At 42.4% G+C, this 20,000-nt stretch overlaps 2 protein-coding genes and 1 pseudogene across 5 annotated transcripts in view; 1 reads left to right on the top strand and 2 right to left on the bottom strand.

The window, feature by feature from the left end:
- fam13c (family with sequence similarity 13 member C) overlaps positions 1-4,660 on the bottom strand; it is a 13,390-nt gene extending 8,730 nt beyond the window's left edge. Inside the window, exons 1-5 of the mRNA XM_029455491.1 lie at positions 3,959-4,660; positions 3,082-3,385; positions 2,376-2,499; positions 2,156-2,237; positions 1,617-1,801 (exon numbers count right to left, since the gene is read on the bottom strand). Coding sequence (XP_029311351.1) covers positions 1,617-1,801; positions 2,156-2,237; positions 2,376-2,499; positions 3,082-3,385; positions 3,959-4,163 — 900 coding nt within the window. The 5' untranslated portion in view covers positions 4,164-4,660. The remainder of the gene's footprint in view (positions 1-1,616; positions 1,802-2,155; positions 2,238-2,375; positions 2,500-3,081; positions 3,386-3,958) is intronic.
- Positions 4,661-5,987: 1,327 nt separating this feature from the next.
- LOC115024919 (craniofacial development protein 2-like) lies at positions 5,988-7,401 on the top strand (annotated as a pseudogene).
- A 3,374-nt stretch (positions 7,402-10,775) lies between these two features.
- LOC115024219 (cGMP-dependent protein kinase 1-like) overlaps positions 10,776-20,000 on the bottom strand; it is a 40,076-nt gene continuing 30,851 nt past the window's right edge. For 2 of the 4 annotated variants that reach the window (XM_029455586.1, XM_029455587.1), the window contains 9 exons: positions 19,470-19,566; positions 17,262-17,401; positions 16,767-16,856; positions 16,235-16,376; positions 15,701-15,864; positions 15,499-15,621; positions 15,354-15,416; positions 15,184-15,250; positions 10,776-14,614 (listed from right to left, as the gene is read on the bottom strand). In XM_029455586.1, coding sequence (XP_029311446.1) covers positions 14,516-14,614; positions 15,184-15,250; positions 15,354-15,416; positions 15,499-15,621; positions 15,701-15,864; positions 16,235-16,376; positions 16,767-16,856; positions 17,262-17,401; positions 19,470-19,566 — 985 coding nt within the window. In that variant the 3' untranslated portion in view covers positions 10,776-14,515. Of the gene's footprint in view, positions 14,615-15,183; positions 15,251-15,353; positions 15,417-15,498; positions 15,622-15,700; positions 15,865-16,234; positions 16,377-16,766; positions 16,857-17,261; positions 17,402-19,469; positions 19,567-19,739 lie in introns of all 4 variants that reach the window. The other 2 variants (XR_003834104.1, XM_029455588.1) reach the window with 2 other exon arrangements.

Raw genomic sequence — 20,000 nt, 5'->3', positions numbered from 1 at the left:
TATCTGAGTGTAAATAACAATATATCAGAGCGTAAACAACAATATATCAGAGTGTAAACAACAATATATCAGAGCGTAAACAACAATATATCAGAGTGTAAACAACAATATATCAGAGAGTAAACAACAATATATCAGAGAGTAAACAACAATATATCAGAGAGTAAACAATATATCAGAGTGTAAACAACAATATATCAGAGTGTAAACAACAATATATCAGAGAGTAAACAACAATATATCTGAGTGTAAATAAGAATATATCAGAGTTTAAACAACAATATATCGGAGTGTAAACAACAATATATCAGAGAGTAAACAATATATCAGAGTGTAAACAACAATATATCAGAGTGTAAACAATATATCAGAGTGTAAACAACAATATATCAGAGTGTAAACAACAATATATCAGAGAGTAAACAACAATATATCTGAGTGTAAATAAGAATATATCAGAGTTTAAACAACAATATATCGGAGTGTAAACAACAATATATCAGAGAGTAAACAATATATCAGAGTGTAAACAACAATATATCAGAGTGTAAACAATATATCAGAGTGTAAACAACAATATATCAGAGAGTAAACAATATATCAGAGTGTAAACAACAATATATCAGAGTGTAAACAATATATCAGAGAGTAAACAACAATATATCAGAGTGTAAACAATATATCAGAGAGTAAACAATATATCAAAGAGTAAACAATATATCAGAGTGTAAACAACAATATATCAGAGAGTAAACAATATATCAGAGAGTAAACAACAATATATCAGAGAGTAAACAATATATCAAAGAGTAAACAATATATCAGAGAGTAAACAACAATATATCAGAGAGTAAACAACAATATATCAAAGAGTAAACAATATATCAGAGAGTAAACAACAATATATCAGAGAGTAAACAATATATCAGAGAGTAAACAATATATCAAAGAGTAAACAATATATCAGAGAGTAAACAACAATATATCAAAGAGTAAACAATATATCAGAGAGTAAACAATATATCAGAGAGTAAACAATATATCAGAGAGTAAACAACAATATATCAAAGAGTAAACAATATATCAGAGAGTAAACAATATATCAGAGAGTAAACAATATATCAGAGAGTAAACAACAATATATCAGAGAGTAAACAATATATCAGAGTGTAAACAACAATATATCAGAGTGTAAACAACAATATATCAGAGAGTAAACAACGATATATCAGAGAGTAAACAATATATCAGAGAGTAAACAACAATATATCAGAGAGTAAACAATATATCAGAGAGTAAACAATATATCAGAGAGTAAACAACAATATATCAGAGAGTAAACAATATATCAGAGAGTAAACAACAATATATCAGAGTATAAGATCCAATCCTTCCATTATTACCTTTCACAATAAAAGCCCCAGACATATAATATTCGCAGGCGAGTATTTTTCTCTTTTCGAGTCGTTTAATCGTCACGTTCCCAGTGCGTAAAGGTCGTTAAAAAAATGAGAAGACTTTCTAAAAGGAGGTTTTCTCCTCAGCTGCTTCAGCAGAATAAACAGAGGAGGGAGAATCAAACGTTGGGGAGTTTGTGAGGGTGCATCACGTTTTACCTTCATATTGTCTGGCAGGCCCAGAGCCTGTCTCTTCTCTCGCAGGCGTCTGAACAGAGACTCCACTGTTTCCTCCAGGGTGGGCTTGTGCTCCGCCGCCCCCTGTTGGCACGAGCCGGACCTGCAGGAGTTCTCTGGACCGCCCGGCTCCTTCGACTCGAACACAGACTGTCTGAGTCTCATCTCTGCAGAAACATTAACATGTGTTTTACTACCTGTTTAAATCTGTGTGTGTGTGTGTGTGTGTGTGTGTGTGTATATACTGCAAAAACATTAAATATATATTTTATTCCTCTATTAAAAAAATATTTTACTCCTATATTTAATTTTATATACGTTATATTTTATCCCTATTTTAAATGTTTATATTATTTATTTTAGTTCCTAAATTAAAAGTAAAACAAATAAAAACAGTTTTCATCTCCGTATACTCTTTAATCCTTAAAGTCCAACCAAAAGTTCCTCTGATGCGTTAAAAAATAAGGATTTAATTTCTCTGATCAGATTTCAAACAGGTGTTTGGAGACGTGTAGTTTGACCTTTGAGCTGTCGGCGAGCCTTCGCCAGCTCGCCCATCACCCGGATCATCTCTGCGTTGGAATATTTATCGTTGTGTGACGGCTGCAAGACGAAGAAACTCAACATCAACAACAAGTTCTAAACGTTTAACTTTAAACCTCCTACATGCTTCTCTGTTTAATGCACTGAAGTTAAAGGTTTCAGAAAGGGAAAACTCTTATTGTGAAAAGCCGAGTTTACCTTGTAGTTCATTTCCTGCTCAAAGTGATCCTCAAACCTGCGAACTTTCTTCTTCAGGGTCTGAATCTGTCGGCTGAGGAACGGGATGGAGGGGGGGCAGCCCGGGTCCTCCAGACCCCGACACCTGGACACAGACAGACAGGTGAACAGACAGACAGGTAAACAGACAGACAGGTAAACAGACAGAAGGAAAGGTAGACAGACAGGTGAACAGACAGGTAAACAGACAGACAGGTAAACAGACAGACAGGTAAACAGACAGACAGGGGGACAGCAGACAGGGGGACAGACAGATAGGTGAACAGACAGACAGGTAAACAGACAGACAGGGGGACAGGTAGACAGACAGGTGAACACACAGACAGGGAGACAGGTAGACAGACAGGTGAACACACAGACAGGGAGACAGGTAGACAGACAGGTACATATATATATATAGACAGGCGGACAGGTAGACAGACAGGTAAACAGACAGACAGACAGACAGACAGACAGAGGGACAGACAGGTAAACAGACAGACAGGGGGACAGACAGACAGGTAGACAGACATGTAAACAGACAGGTAAACAGACAGACAGGGGGGACAGACAGACAGGGGGACAGACAGACAGGTGAACACACAGACAGGGAGACAGACAGGTAAACAGACAGACAGGGGGACAGACAGACAGGTAGACAGACATGTAAACAGACAGACAGACTCACTGCATGTACTGCTGGCTGCAGGGGGGGGACGGTGCCGTCTCGGGGTCCGAGTTGAACCTCAGGCTGTGGGTGAGGCTGGAGCAGCGGGGGGAGGGCAGAGGGCTGGGGCCGCCCGCCAGGAGCTGCAGGAGATCCCCCCCTCCTCCCCCGTCCCCTCCAGGGCTGCTCCTCGGCGGGGAGGGGCCGTGGTGAGGGCTGGGGGGCGGCGCTGCGTCGGGGGGGAGGGGCTGCTGGCCCGGGTGGATGCTGCTGAAGGGCTGGTGTCTGGGAGACTGTGGAGGTCTGGGCAGCACCGGCAGCAGCTCTGCACACGTGAAGCAGAGTCAGAGGTTAATACAGAACATTACGGCGTCCGGTGGGCAGCGTGTTATCCTTCGTCATTACACGTTTCTGTAATAATGTTCATTCTGTATTCTGTATATAAAAACGTCAGTGTGCTAGTTTAGAGTGCTTAGAGTTTAGTGCTAGTTTGGCATTTTTGAGTATTAAACGCAGCGGAAAATGATGCGTTTACAGAGCAGGTGTGAAGAGGACCCGTGACCTTTGACCTTTGACATCTCATCAGTTCATCTTTGAGTCCATGTCGACGTTTGTGCCGATTAGATATCGAGGTCACGAGTACAACCTGAAAACATGTCGCCTGCAAGAGACACAACAAACAACAAACACAAGACGCGTCTCAGCTGACGCACCTGCAATGTTGTGTGTTTAAATAGTGTCAATAAAGTTATTGAATCGTCTGAAAACACCTGAAAACACACGCTGCTGTGACTGTAAGTACCAGGAAGCTGCTCGTAGTATTTCTACTACTACTACTCTCATGTGCATACAGGGGACGGACAGACAGACAGACAGACAGACAGGTGCATGCATGTACCTGGAGGGCTGTTTTCGTCAGCGGGGGTGCTGTGGCAGAGTGCCAGCGTCTTCCCCCCGAGCCCCCCCGGGCTGCAGGGGCTCTTCTGCTCCTTGCTGCCCAGAGCAGGGGGGCTCTCCTCTGGGGACGAGCCCCGCGAGGGCCCCCCCTCCACCTCCAGCGCCTGGAGCTTCAGCAGAGAACTCTGCAGGCAGAAGCAGAACATGCCAGGCACGCTGATCCAGAGATTAACCAGATCCCAGGAGGAGGCTGTGACACAGAAGTGCTATTGAAGGGATCAGTGATTCCAGATATTAGCCAGATCCCAGCCTCTGGAGCAACACATGTGGAGGAGTGGCAGATGTTCTGTTTGTTTGGATGGATATTTGAAGAGGACGCTTGCTGTTCAGGATGTAGTCTGTCCCCACAATCCAAACGAATCGAATAACCTCCTGTCCATGAATTAGTAGGGTGTCATCCAGCAAAACCAGCCACGATACCTCCCTGTTGTCCAGAGATTAGTCACTTACGCTGCACATGCTCTTTATCGCTCTTCCCTCCAGCGATTATCCAGTTCTAGTAATTGCAAAGCGTGCCGTATTGCACAGAAATACGAATTCACCTTTTTAGTCCACGAATTAATCATCCCCGGTGTGACTGAGCTCAGAGGTTTGAAATGTTCATCCTCTCGTTCTGCACGCTCACTGATGCTGATGCTGCGTTGGTATCCTCCCTCCTGCCCCCTCCCTCGGTGGATTACTCATCCTCAGGCTCGTGAAGCAGAGACGAGGGAGGACGGGGGGAGGGTGGGGGATGACGTCTGCTGAGGATGGAGGGAGAGAGAGAGACATCAGGGGGACGTGAAGACGCCTCTCTCTTCCTCATCGTGAGCTTTTTCCCGCATCAGTGGGGGAGGGGCTTGTGTCGACGTCACTGTGTGTGTCTCATTCATAAAAAAGGAAGGACCCTTTAACATGCAGCGTGTGCAGGAACTACACACTCATCTGAATGCTGCAACATTTAACTGTAACACTATTTTAAAACCTCGACCCTTAAAAAACAATTAGAGAATTTGTAAAGAACGTAATGAGAAAGATTTCATTATATTATTATAATGTAATTAAATTAAAGTGTTTCTGAGAGCTTTTGGTTTTCTTTCACTTTGCGCTGTGTGTTTAAAAAAAACAGCAGGAGTTCAAATTAAAGGTTACAAGACAAAAACAATGTCCCACACATTCATAACGTCAACGTTTAAATTCTGCAAATTCTTTTTTTATTTCTGTATAGTGACACAGGAGGCTACACTAATATTATCAGTATTATAATATTATCATAATTATATTATTATAACACTAATATTATCAGTATTATAATATTATTATTATTATAACACTATTATTATCAGTATTATAATATTATTATAATTATATTATTATAACACTATTATTATCAGTATTATAATATTATTATAATTATATTATTATAACACTAATATTATCAGTATTATACTATTATTATTATTATCATTATATTATTATAACACTAATATTATCAGTATTATAATATTATTATTATCATTATATTATTATAACACTAATATTATCAGTATTATAATATTATTATTATAATTATATTATAACACTAATATTATCAGTATTATAATATTATTATAATTATATTATTATAACACTAATATTATCAGTATTATAATATTATTATTATCATTATATAATTATAACACTAATATTATCAGTATTATAATATTATTATAATTATATTATAACACTAATATTATCAGTATTATAATATTATTATAATTATATTATAACACTAATATTATCAGTATTATAATATTACTATTATTATTGGTCCTGGGTAAGACGTTAAACTGCATCCTATTGTGGGCAGATGGGGCTCATAGCCTCATAGCCATGTAAGGCAACCCATCTAGGAGAAGGACATTCCAAACATAAACCAAGGGTGCTGTTCACACACGGCTCCGAGCTGTATACCATCTGGAGGCATCGGAGTGAAGGGCGGATAAGGGTTTATGCCCAAAACGGCCAGAGTAGGACTGTGAGGAGCTGCGCCCCACAATTCTTATATTTGCGCATTGTAAGGCCTAAATAATGGAGAACAAAGTCATTCCAAATCCTATACTTCGGCAGGAACCAAGCAGCGGACGGTGGGGCTGGTCCTCTCCCCGGAGGACAGTATGACGATAGGGCCTCAAACCCGGAAGGGAGGGTTCTATCCAACCACAGCACACGGTCCAAAGCACTCCTGCGTTGCCGGAGACCATTCACCATGGGAACCTTCAACGCAAGCACAGTTAGAGAAAAAGGGAGGCTGGAGGAGCTGGCACACTGTGCCGAAGAAAGGGGAGTGGAGATCCTGGGAATCCAAGAGCATAGAAGAGTGTATGCTGAGGATCAGATTGTGTATCACAGAGTGGAGAAATGCTGGTTCATCACCTCATCAGCGTGGCGAAACGAGGCACAAGCTGCCACTGGCGGAGTGGGGTTACTGCTGAGTTCTCGGGCGCGTAAGGCTCTCCTTAGGGTACACTATCACACCAACAGGATCCTTAGTGTTGACTTTGATGGCAACCCAGTCACAACTGTCATAGTCGTGTACTCACCCACCAATGTGGCACAAGCTGAGGAGGTGGAGAAATTCTATGAGGACCTTGCAACAGCGGTCCGTGATATCCCGGCTCACAACTTCCTTGCAATCCTGGGTGACTTCAATGCAAGGCTCGGACCGGAGGACGCACCTCTCGTGTACCACAACTCCACTAACCGCAATGGCAAACATCTTGCAGCCCTACTTATGGAGCACGAGCTACTAACTGCGAACACCATGTTCCAGAAAAGAATGGGCAAGAGATGGACCTTACAGGATTGGGCTACCGGTATGCAACGTCAACTGGACTACATACTAGTAAGGTGAAGGTGGAGAAACTCCATCTTGAACGCTGAACCTTACAGCACGTTCAACTCTGTGGGCTCTGATCATCGGGTGGTCTCCATGAGGGTGAGACTGAGTCTCAGGGTCCCCAAACCAAGCCTGAAGACCCGGTATGACTGGAAGGCATTCTCGGCAGCCCTGGCCTTCAAACCAGGTACGCAGTGGAGGTGAGGAATCGCTTCCAGCTGCTGGGCGAGGAGGAGGAGCCTAATGCCAAGTACAGGCGGTTCATTGCTGCGAACGTGGAGGTGACCAGTATGTGTGTTCCAGTGATGAAGAGGAATGGAGTATCCCGGAGGTCCAAGCATCCGGAGGTCATGGTGGCGCGTGAGGGAGTGGAGGAAGCACACCGAGGCTTTGGGCACGAGCCGACTGCAGAGAATCGCATGGTATTGAATATGGCCAAACAGCTTATTTTCGATACCTACGATAAGATCAGGGAGGAGGAGCTGATGGAGAAGGTGCAGAGAGTGGAGGCAGCGCATGGTGGATAGCAGTATGGGGAGGCATGGAGGGTCATCAATGAGATGAGTGGGAGGAAAAGGTCGAAGGAGGGACAGGTGTCGGGCGACAGCCCAGAAGAGAGGGTGACCTCCTGGTTCACTCACTTCCGAAATCTCCTGGGAACACACCTGACAGTGGATGGACCTGAGGAAGTGATACCTGTCGTCCTCACGAATCTCGCTATTGACCATGTTCCCTTTACAGTCAGGGAGTTTGCCAAAGTGAAATCCACACTGAAGCAGGGAAAAAGTGCTGGGCCGGACGGCATCCCTCCAGAGGTCTGTAAGAACTGTGATCTTGACGACATCATCCTGGAGTTCTGCAACCACGCCCTTATGACAAACAGCAAGCCTGATATGTGGTCTCTCTCTAACATCATCCCAGTGCCTAAGTCCAGAGATCTCTCAAAGCCAGACAACTACCGTGGCATAAGTCTGACTTGTGTCATTGCAAAAATGTACAACCGCATGATACTGAATCGGATACGGAGCGCCATCGACCCCCACCTGAGAGAGAACCAAAACGGTTTCCGAGAGAAGAGGACCACTGTGACCCAGATCTTGGCCTTGCGAAGAATCATCGAGGAGGTTATGAAGAACAACCTGACAGCGGAACTGTGCTTCATCGATTTCAAAAAGGCATTTGACTCGATACACAGAGGCGTGATGATGAAGATACTCAAGGCCTACGGTGTCCCTTCCAATTTACTCCAGGCCATAGGGACCATGTACAAGGGTACAAGAGGAAAGATGGTAACCCCAGATGGCAACAGTGAAGAGTTTAACATCCTGGCTGGGGTGTTGCCCTGAATGGCATGACCTGCGTGTGGAACTCCAACCTCCCCCGACAAATGAAACTCAGCTTCTTCCATGCTACAGGGGAGTCTGTTCTCCTGTATGGCAGTGAATGCTGGACCCTGAAGCCCACCCTGCAGAAATCCCTAGATGGGTGCTACACGAGAATGCTGCGTGTGGTACTTGGCATCAACAAGGATGAGCATGTCACCAACACACACTTGTATGAGGGGGCGCTAAGGGTGGGTGAGAAAACAGCAGTGAGGAGAATGAGGCTGGCAGGTCACGTGCTGTGGGAGCCAACACACGGGCACCGAACACACGGGCACCGATCACGAGGGCGTCCCGCAATAACATACGTGGACGTCCTCAGGAAAGATGAGGGAGCAGAAAATACTGGTGAGCTAGCCAGATGCACGGAGGATCGGGATGACTGGAAGCACCGATGGAAGGCCCGTCTGAGGATGACCTAGTAGTATTATTATTATAATTATATTATTATAACACTAATATTATCAGTATTATAATAATATTATTATAAATATATTATAATACTAATAATATTATAATAGTAATAATATTAGCAGTATTATAATGATATGATTATATTACTGATAGTATTACTCTATTACTATAATACTAATAATTGTTTTAGTATTATAATAATATATTTTAAAGACAAACCTTGGACTGTGTGACTTGGAATGTTTTGCTGCTGACTCTGATCTGTATGTTTGCTGAATTACTCAGTATAACATACAGATTTACAAAAAAGGTCCAAAGTTGTGTTGACGAGTGTTGACAAAAAGCAAAACAATGTTAAATTGACCACATTAGTCAACAGGATCTGCAGCAGTTTGGTGCATGGCGCACCAGACTCCTTATAGAAATCATGTGAATTTACATAACCTTGCTTATGGGCAACTAATACATATCTTTCTAAAGGTTGTTTTTTTATTTCCCGAAACATTTGAGGTCTTTGGAAAAATTTGTTATAGAAATAATCATGCAAGCAAGACATTTACATTTTTTACAGTTAGTTTGTCTGGTAACAGAACAAATAATAATAATAATAATAATAATAATAATAATACATTTTATTTAGAGGCGCCTTCCAGGACCCCCAAGGTCGCCTTACAGTGCATTTAAAGGTTAAAACAGCTAAAACAAAGACAGAAAACAAATGAGTCAAACCGACAGATAAAACAGGCAAGACAAGAGTGTGATAACAAGTTGGTTGTGTCAGAGTGAGTAGGGTTAGGGTTAAACAGGTGGGATTAGAAAGTGGTAATGGAGTCAGACTGTTTGATGTGTGGAGGCAGAGAAGTCCAGAGCCTGGGCACGGTGCAGCTAAAAGCCCTGGCTCCCATGGTGCTGAGGCGGGAGGTGGGGACAGTCATGAGTCCGGCTGAGGATGAGCGCAGGGAACGGGAGGGGGTGTATGCCTGGAGGAGGTTTGAGAGATAGGTGGGGGCGAGGTTGTTGAGGGCTTTGTATGTGAGCAGAAGGTTTTTGTAATCAATCCGGTGCTGAACAGGGAGCCAGTGAAGTTGGATGAGGATGGGGGTAATGATCCAGGCAGCCGAGTTCTGAATGATTTGGAGTCTGTTGAGTAGTTTTGTGGGGAGGCCAGAGAGGATAGCATTACAGTAGTCAATCCGGATGTGACAAATGTATTAACCAGGATTTCAGTGCTGGATTGTGACAGGGATGGACGGAGTCTGGAAATGTTGCGGATATGGAAGAAAGCCGTCCGGGTGATGTTTTTTATGTGGGGTACAAACGAAAGGGTGCTGTCCAGGATGACGCCAAGGCTTTTGACTTGGCTGGTGAAGGATACAGGGAAGCCGTCGATCATGATGTTTGGGAGTGGGGTGGTTAGGATTTTGGAGAGGGTGTTTTTGGAGCCGATGAGCAGGGCCTCAGTTTTGCTACCGTTTAGCTTCAGGAAATGTCACTTTAATCAAATGTATTGCACCTTATTGTGTCCTGTCTGAATGCCGAATTACTCAGTACAACCACTTCATTTAGAAAACGTTGGGTTGTAACACTGACGAAGTTTGAAAGTTTGCACACATTACACAGCGCTGATTGTTAGGGATACATCGTGTTAAAAAAGACAACGTTACGTAATTACATTAATATATCAATGAAAAGTGACTTAACACTCACGTGCAGCTGCAGCGTCACTTCCCTGTACCCTGTACGCACACACGCACATGCACTTGTCTAAAGAACTACAAGTTCATCAGAAACAAAAGCAACAGGAAGTACTTCCTGTTTCACTTCCTGCTGCAGGACTACAAAAGTGCGTGTGACGCAGCTTTGACTGGAACATAAATTGTGGAATAACATGACTTTTATTTTTTATAATTTCTGTAGTCATGAAATTATAGAATTATATATATAATAAGATAAAACAATTGAATCACATTTTAGAGGTTTACGTTTGAAAAGAGATCTTATAAAAAATGGCTTTTAAATATGAATTATGACAAACAAACAGATAAAGAAACTGAAATAAGTCCAGTTCATTTTTTATTTTTTGTTTTTCAAACAGATCAAACGGCTTTGGAAAAATTATTTTATTGTTTGTTTATTTTTTAACAGTCATGTTAAATAAAGCTTTTTTAAACAGAGACAGAGCACAAAGGTTTCTCCAGCTACCATGGCAGCCACTGTAATAATAATAATAATAATAATAATAATAATAATAATAATAATAATAATAATAATAATAATAATAAATATAACAATAATTTACAAACAGCTGGCGCATCATAAAATATTATATTCACAGTATATACAAATAAATCTGTGATACAAAGCTTCAGCACAGCAACTCTTAACAATTAAATATCCTCACTAAGAATCCTTATGAACATTAATGTTTATTGTAATTTTATTCAAATCAACCAGGAAAGTGACGGGTTGTTAAAGCCCGTTCTCTAACGATTTAAAGTCATAAATGTACGAAGAAAACTCTGAGATTAAAGTCATACATTTAGGAGAAAAACATCAGATTTTCTTTTTTAATATTCAAATTGTTTCTCATAAATTTGTGATTTTTTTTTTTTTTATAGCAAACTCATTATTTTGTAATTTTAGAGAATATCCACGTTTATTTTCTCATAAATTTGTGATTTTAGAACTCAGATTTCTTCTCATAAATTTCCAATTTAATTTAAAAGGGTTTAAACTATGCCTTGAAATCCAGCTGAAGGTTTTCTGGTGGTGAAAACTGAACATTTTCAATATTTTCATGCAGAGCTCACAGAAGTTACAAAAATATCACCAAACAGATTCACACTGCGAATACAAAGTGACAACGATCAGCTGCTTTTACAAAAGGCCACAAAATATAAATACAAAATATAAATAAATAGATGAAGGTTAAACTCACAGCGAGTCACTGTAAGCATGTTGGAGTACGAAGGTTTTACAACGCAGATATACTTGCTTTTCACCCAGTGTGTTTTAACACCACGTTTAGTTAATGTTTAAAATTTAAAGTTCTCCGGGAAGATATTCTGGTGCAAGGACAACGAATCCTCAAACGTTTGTCAAGTTGGTTTGTTGCACATAGAAATGTTGACTTTATGCTCCATCTGCACAGAAAGATCCTGAGATACCATTACAAACTCCAGAACAGCTACTAATTGGACAATATTGTTAATGACTTAAGCGTTGTTATTTCTGTAGACTGACTGACACATACCTCATCCACCATTTGTCTCGCTCTAGCAGGAAGTGGATGTCCTTCTAAATCCTGTCTACAAAGATCTGGGCCTTTCTCATTTCTCGATGTTGTGTTCTCCGGCTTGTGACTCGGAAATTGACCTCAGCGCTCCATCGTCACAACACCTTAAATGCAAGAGGCTTGCCGGAGGATCGAGGAAACACTGGTGTATCGTTTGCAGAAGTGTTCGTTGCAACCGTGATGTATAAAGCGCGACAATGGACAGATGATGCAGCCATGTCATTTAATTAACGTCACTTTTAAAATGACGGATGTCTAATTGGGTTAAATGTCTGTTACCTTGACTTCTTCCTCCTTGCGAGCAGAAGAGGTGAGGAAAGGAATCAAGGAAGTAAAACTGGGAGACGGGAAAGGCCGTTTGATTGATTGTTTGATTTTTACAACCTGACTTGATTCAGAGGTCTGGAACCTCGTTATTAAAAAGCAAATATACCCTTAGCGTTGGACACGAAACAGGAACAATTCTGAAACTACCAGGATAAGACATTCACCCAAGTTGTGCATGTGTCTGCGAGAATTAAATATTTGTGGGTGTGTGCAAAAACGTATGTAGGCAGTCTTGGAAATATGTACAAAATATCAGTTCTCATGCTATGATCTAAAGATTCACACCATGAAGAAGGAAAGAAAAGGAAAGTTTAAAAGTTAGAAATGTTCGTGTCACCTCCGCTGCTACACCCAAAGCGTTTCGTCTTTGGATTTTAAGTTCCCGATATGAGATGAGAAGTGAAGGCATCGTGGTGACCTCCAGTTCGTTCAGTCTTTCCTCCTGCCCGCTCCAAGAGAGACAAACCTGGGTTCATGGGGTCAGAAAAGGACTTCCAGAACCACCTCCTGATCACAAAACACAAACGGCAGATACCACAGCACAGGCAGGAGGAGTTGTAGATGTATGATCTCCCACGAAGGGGTCAAAGGTCAAGGATCAAGGACACTTGACAGAGGCTTTCTATTGGCTGCAGAGAAACAGGGCCATGGTGTCTACGATGTGAGGAGGAGGTTTCTGAAGGAGCATGTTTGTTTGTTTAAATGTGAACAGTAACCCGAATGAAAAGACACGATGATCGTTTGTTTTCGTGAACATCCGAATGGTCTGTCGCTTTAAATGTTTCTGCTGCAAGGAATTGTGGGATGGCATCATCTCTTTTCCTTTGGTTAAAGATGGTCCAGTGTTCCCTAAAGGAGATAAGAAAGGAAGCATTGAAGCAGCTTTCTTTAGCTTTTAGAGGAATTACACCAGCTAGATATTTCCGGGTTTTTGTACCGTAAAACTATTCGACCACGGCCCCTGTCAGGTTCTCTGTTGCCAGAGCTGGATTAACACACTAGGGGGCCTCATTGAGCCGCCACCCATAAGTGTTTTGGAGTCCCAGAAACCAACCAGAATCTCTACACTGGTACAATACCCTGCTCCAGCTTTGCCGTATGATCGTTTGGTTAAACACCAACTTGTTGAAGGACATGCACCACGCCGAAATAATCCAGCCGTGTCCGTTTCTCTGGGAAGCACTTTGTGACATTTCCCTTGACCCGCTTTAGATTTACCAGCTTCAGCCTCAGGTGGCTTCACTGATGGGTTTGAGCTGCAGGTTTCTAACAAACGTCCAAGCTACCGCTCAGTGTTGCAGCGATTTATGGGACATAAAGCAAGGCTCGTACTGTGTGGAGATACCCAACGTTCAGCTGCAGCCAAACAAGGAAGCAGTATTGTTCCGGGTTCATATTTCTCGTAGTCACTCCTAGGTATTGCAAAAATGTCTTTTCTGCATCGTTGGCACATTTGTACCGAGTTCTGACAGCTCTCTAAATTCTGAAGGATGACTTGTATTTGCTTGTACTCTTTAGACGTATCACACATTTGTTACTCCAAGACCTTTAGGGCTGATTTCCTGCTCTTAAAGATTTGATAGACAATCGTCTCGCAGAAATATATGGGACATAAAGCAAGACCCAGTGTGTGACTGACTGCCGATACATGAACATACCCAAAGTTTAGCTGTGGCCAAACAAGGAATCAGGGTTTTTCTGGGTTCAACACTTAGGCATTGCAAAAACGTATTTTCTGACCCATGGGAACATCTTTGAAGATGGAGTGATGATGTTCCAGCTCTCTAGAATCTAGAGGATGCCCTTATGTCGTAAAAGTCATGCTTGTACCTGTTTGGACCAGGCATGCGCCACTCTGAGATTTCTAGGACCTATTTACTACTTTGATAGACAAGTGGCCCTGGTCTTGGAAAGAGGGGCAAACTGTTGATGTGAACAGGTGTGTCTCGTACTTGAACTGAAGTTTGATCAGCGAGACGCCTCCAGTCCTTTTCCATCTGCTGCCTTCTGCACACACTGTCCTCAAATCTCTTTGTGGCTACAAGACATTGGGGTTTCACTCCCTCAGGGTCCAACAACGCTTTAAAAACAACACAGGCAAAGTCACAGTAAGGTGCAGGACATTCGTCTTTGTCCAGCCTGGTGAGAAGTCGTCGTCTTCTCTGATTTGGACCTCACCGCCAGCTGTAAGGTGTCTGGCTTTGGGATTGGATGCAAGATGGACTAAAAGTCATAATCCCATCCGGAGTTGTCGTCCGGTGGTGGCTCCTCTGTGTCTTCAGGGAAACTGTCGAAGTTACTGGTGTCGGTCGGAGAGGAAACCTGGACAGATCAACATGGAGTCAAACACCTTCGACACCGGCAGACTGAACAAAACAAGGTTAACCCTCTGAAGGTTTTCTGCACTTGAACAGGGCACCGTGGTGCGGGCCTCCACAGATGCACAAAGGCGTTCATGCTCAACGCGCTGTTCATTGCAGTATTCACCAAAAGAGGGAGTACAAAGAAAACATTCTGATTAACCCTGTGAACCGGGTCGCAAAATAGTTAATCAAATCTAGATTTTTAAGACCTCTTGTTCATAATAAATGTAAAAACGAATTGGTGAGACATTAATATTAATAGTTAAAGCTGTTTATGTTTAAGTGCTTTTATCAGTAAGCGATTTGTGGCACTCATGTCATGGAAAGCGGACAGCGGCAACCACGTCCAAGCATGCCGTTAGTCTCGAGCGCAGACGGAGCTGACGGGGCTACCGGGCCCTGTGGGTCCTGTGGGACTGTAGAAAACATCCCAGCCTTGGTAAACTGTTTTGTTGGTATGTTTCAGTACATTTACAGTTCTTGATTGGTCAGGGGTCTAACATGAGTTAAAACTGAATTTCAACTCACATCAGGTGTGATGGGCGGCGTCAGCGTTCCTTTCCTCAGACCCTCCCAGTTAAAACCTTCAAACCACCTGAAGACAGAGAGGCAGATTAGTTTTATCTTGTATTCAGATGGACAGTGAGCTGAAAGACAGGTGAGAGCTGAAACAGCCAATCAGGTGTCGGCTTCCTCACTTATGCTTCTGGATGTCTTTGACTCCGTTTTTCAGGTTTCCCAGCCTCTCTGAAGGATTATCTCTGTGGACACAAACATTTGTTAATTTTGAAGATGAAAATGATGAATTCTGACCCTACACTTCCGGCTCACAGCGCCCCCTACCTGCAGAGCTTCTTGATGAGGTTGGCGGTGTTCTTGGTGATCTTCTTGGGGAACTCGATCATGTCGATGCCTCTCAGGATGACGTTGTAGGTTTTCATTGGATCTGGAGCTGAGAACGGGGGACTGGAGACACACAGAGAAACTGAAGGAGCCTGAACAACAACACTTAGACTTTACTGAGCTCCTCTGTTTGTGTCCTCACCTGCCGGTCAGCAGTTCGTACATCAGGATGCCCAGAGACCAGTAGTCCGCCGACACATCGTGGCCCTTGTTGAGGATGATCTCTGGAGCCACGTACTCCGGCGTCCCGCAAAACGTCCACGTCTTCTTACAGAAACCAATCTTCTTGGCAAAACCAAAGTCCACCTGGAAAAAGAAAAAATTAATCGAACAACATTAATATTATTTTCACGGGCAAGAGGTGCTGTAAAGCCTTAACCCCGGGCCTTTACACGTCGACTCGGCGTAGATGAGGCGATCTTCCCACATCAAATGGCCGCCATTAGTTCTGATTGGATCTCTTCCCAAATCGTCCCTCCCTAATATTTCCGTTGACGAAAGTGTCAAAAGATTCCGTCTAGTTTTTTTCATCATAAATGTGTTTTTATTTAGTTATCGCCTCGTTTTGGAAAAACCTTCACAACATTCAGCAGTTACAGGACACATCATGTAAAGTCTGGACTTGAAGTTCCTGTTGCATACGTAAAATGTATTTTACGAGGAAATATGTAATTACCAGCTTGGCGTACCCCCGGCTGTCCAGGATGAGGTTCTCAGGCTTCAGGTCTCTGTATATGATGCCTTTGGCGTGCAGGTAGGCGAAGGCTTCGACCACGCAGGCCGTGTAGAACCTGGTGGTCGAGTCTTCAAACGAACCCCTGGAAAACACAACGTTAGGAAACAGGTGTGAGGTTTCATGAGCTTAAACTCCTTTTACTTTCTGTTGATTTCTGCTAACACTTAATGCTGATTATTGGCAGGGCTGCAACTAACTTAAATGAATCTGCTGATTAATGTATGTTAATACAGAGTCTATAGATGAAAGATTTTATTTCTTTAATTGCGTCCCAGTGTCCAAGGTGAAGTTTTTAAATATTTAGTTTTGTCTGACGAACACAGAACAAAATATTTATAACAAAACAAAGTGAAAGTGTTTATGATAAAATTATATATTCAGTTTTTAACGATATAAAACTCTTTCATCACTAGTACATGCACAAGACAGATTAAATATATAATCAAAGATTAATTTTCAGTGTGACGTGTACCTGTCTCTCAGGATCGTCCACAGCTCTCCTCCGAGACACGTCTCCATCAGCATGTACAGATATTTACTGTCTTTAAACGTCCGGTACAACCTGCACACAACAAATAACAACTCTGCTCTAAAAATGCTTTTTAAAAACAACAATTATATTTTGAAAGTCAGGAACCAAACAACAAATATTTCTTTCGGTGATGCTTTTATTTTGAAAGCCAGGCCAAAACAACAAATATTCTATCAGTGTTGCTTTTAAATCTTTTTAAATTATTATTATTTAAATTATTTAACTATTTGACCAGAATTCTGCGCAAAATAACGAAACAAACATTTCTTTCAGTGATGCTTTTATTTTGAAAGCAACACATTTGATTAAAGGCTTTTATTTTGTAAATCTTGAAGATTGGATGCTGAACAATACTGAAGTTTGGTTTATGATTCTGGCTTTGTAAAATATTTAAATACGTTCAGTGATGAAGACGAAGACGACTGTTGATCTGACCTGACGATGAAGTCAGAGTGCGCCTCGGTCATGATGTGTTTCTCGGAGCGGATGTGTTCCTGTTGTCTCGTGTCCACGATGTGACGCTTCTTTAGGATCTTCATGGCGAACGTCTTCGCCTCCTCGTTCTTCAGCTGCACCTGAAGAAGAAGAACAAATATATTTATATCAAATCTCACGTTTAGACCCAAACAACAGGGAAAATATCGACGTGACTTGATGGTTTGAGTCTAAATCAATGAAACTTTATTAGTTTTAACTGTTCGTACAGTTCAGAGCTTCACAGGTGACTAAGAGCTACGAGACAATAATAATAAGATGATGAAAATGTAATAAAACCGATTTAAAAGCTTTAATAAACAACAATAGAACTAAAACAGTAGTTTTTATTACATGTTTATTTTTCAAACTAAATAAACTTTATTTAATTATCTTCTATGTAATCATTCTGAACGTGTGTGAAGTCTTAAGTTTCAATATTTCACCTGTGAACAGAACATATATATATATATATACCTGTGATAATACAAGTGTGGGGAAATAAATAACGTTAAACAAACTAATTAACTTTGTGTTCATTAAGCAACGATTAGTAACATCTCCGTTTAATAAAACACTCAAAGATGTAAAATAGTTTGTCAAACAACTAAGAGGAAGGATAAACATGAACACACACACACACACACACTCACACACACAGACACACACACACACACACACACACTCACAAACACTCACACACACACACACTCACACACACACACACACTCACACACACACACACACTCACACACACACACACAGACACACTCACACACACTCACACACACACACACACTCACACACACTCACACACTCACACTCACACTCACACACTTACACACACACACACACACACTCACTCACATACACACACTTACACACACACACATACACACACACACACACACACACACATTTACACGCTCACACACATGCACACACACTCACACACACACACTTACACACTCACACACACACACACACACACTTACACACTCACACACACGCACACACACACACACGCACACTCACACACACGCACACACACACACTCACACACACGCACACACACACACAAGCACACACACGCACACACACACACACACACACGCACACACACACACACACACACACACACTCACACGCACACACACGCACACACACACACACACGCACACACACACACTCACACACACGCACACACACAAGCACGCACACACACACACGCACACACACACACACACACACACACACTGTGCTGTTTATAGTACATGACACAATCCTCTATTTCTGGACTCCTCTCTCGTGTCGTACGGTAAACATGAAGCAACATTCAGCAGCTGGTTAGCTTAGCTTAGCATAAAGACTGGAAATGGGGGGAAACTGCTAGCATGGCTCTGTGCAAAAGTAACAAACACCTTCCAGCTGCTGAATCTCTCTGATCCACATGTTGAATCTACATTTCATGGAAAACATCAGCCTGGAGGTCAAAGGTCATCGTTGTCCTCGGAGCAGAGTTACTCTCGACTAAAAATATCTCCAGAGGCATGATGGGAAACCCGGAGCGGGGAATCCTTCCTGTTTATGGGCAAACCCTCGGCAGGGTTCCCCCCCCCCCCCCCGACCTTCAGTACCCTGAAACCCCGCCTGCCTGCTGTGGCAGAGAAACCCGACCCCCCCCGCCCTTGACTTTTTCCATCCACCTCACTTCTTATGAACACGGTGCGGAATAATACGATCAAAGAAATATAATCTAATAACTGCAACGCAAACAAAGAAGCTGGAAACTCAATAAATAAATAAACTCATTAATTAACAAGTTTAATACCTGAGAAGCGTGTTAGGAGGAAATAACTCATCACATGACGACGGGTTTCTAGTTACCAGCACTGATACTGCATTGGAAAGTTAATGCAAATAGCTGAGCACACACACACACACACACACACACACACTTAAGTGTCTTGACCTGAAACTGGTTTAAAACTCATCTAAATTTGGCTCAAACCAACTGAAACTGGTCTCAGATGATCTGGCGACCCGTCTGTTCTGTATCACGTCAAGTGAAAATCTTAAATCCTGCACCTGGTTTGTCGCACATCAGTGACTAAAGATGAATCTGTTTACATAATGTTCTGTACTCTTGCATCATGTAATGCTACTGACCAGCTCGACGCGTCCAAAGCCGCCGACTCCGAGCGTGTCGATGATGTTGAAGTCGTTCAGCTTCAGGCTGGAGAAGAAGGCGTTCTCGGCCTCGTACCTGGAAACACAAAAACACGCCGATGTCTTCGCTGAATGCGGGAAAAGAGGACATTTTGAAACACAGACTTTGCAGAGCAGGTAAAGGTTCGGTATCTCGACACAAAACCCACCCAACCTTCCTAATGAAAACAACAGTGGCTACCGCTCGGCGGGCCTGACGTGGTACCGCACCTGCAGCATTTGACGACGTGGAAGAACGGGAACTTCTTGGAGGTTTGAATGGAGAAGGAGGTGATCGGGGAGGAAGATGGAGGAGCAGGGAGGCTGGTGAGCCGCGCTCTCTGTTGCCTCGCCGGGAAGGGAAGCAACTCCCTCATCTCCAAACTTTATTTAATCCACGCAAAGATCGAAAAACCCCTCGTTGTTCTCTCAACGTATTGTGTCTTTAGTCCAGTTTACCACCAGAGAATTGGTTGAGTTGTAAAACCAATT

Source organism: Cottoperca gobio, chromosome 19, assembly GCF_900634415.1.
Source record: "Cottoperca gobio chromosome 19, fCotGob3.1, whole genome shotgun sequence".
Classification (NCBI taxonomy): Eukaryota; Metazoa; Chordata; class Actinopteri; order Perciformes; family Bovichtidae; genus Cottoperca; species Cottoperca gobio.
This window is presented reverse-complemented; position numbering and strand designations above follow the sequence as displayed.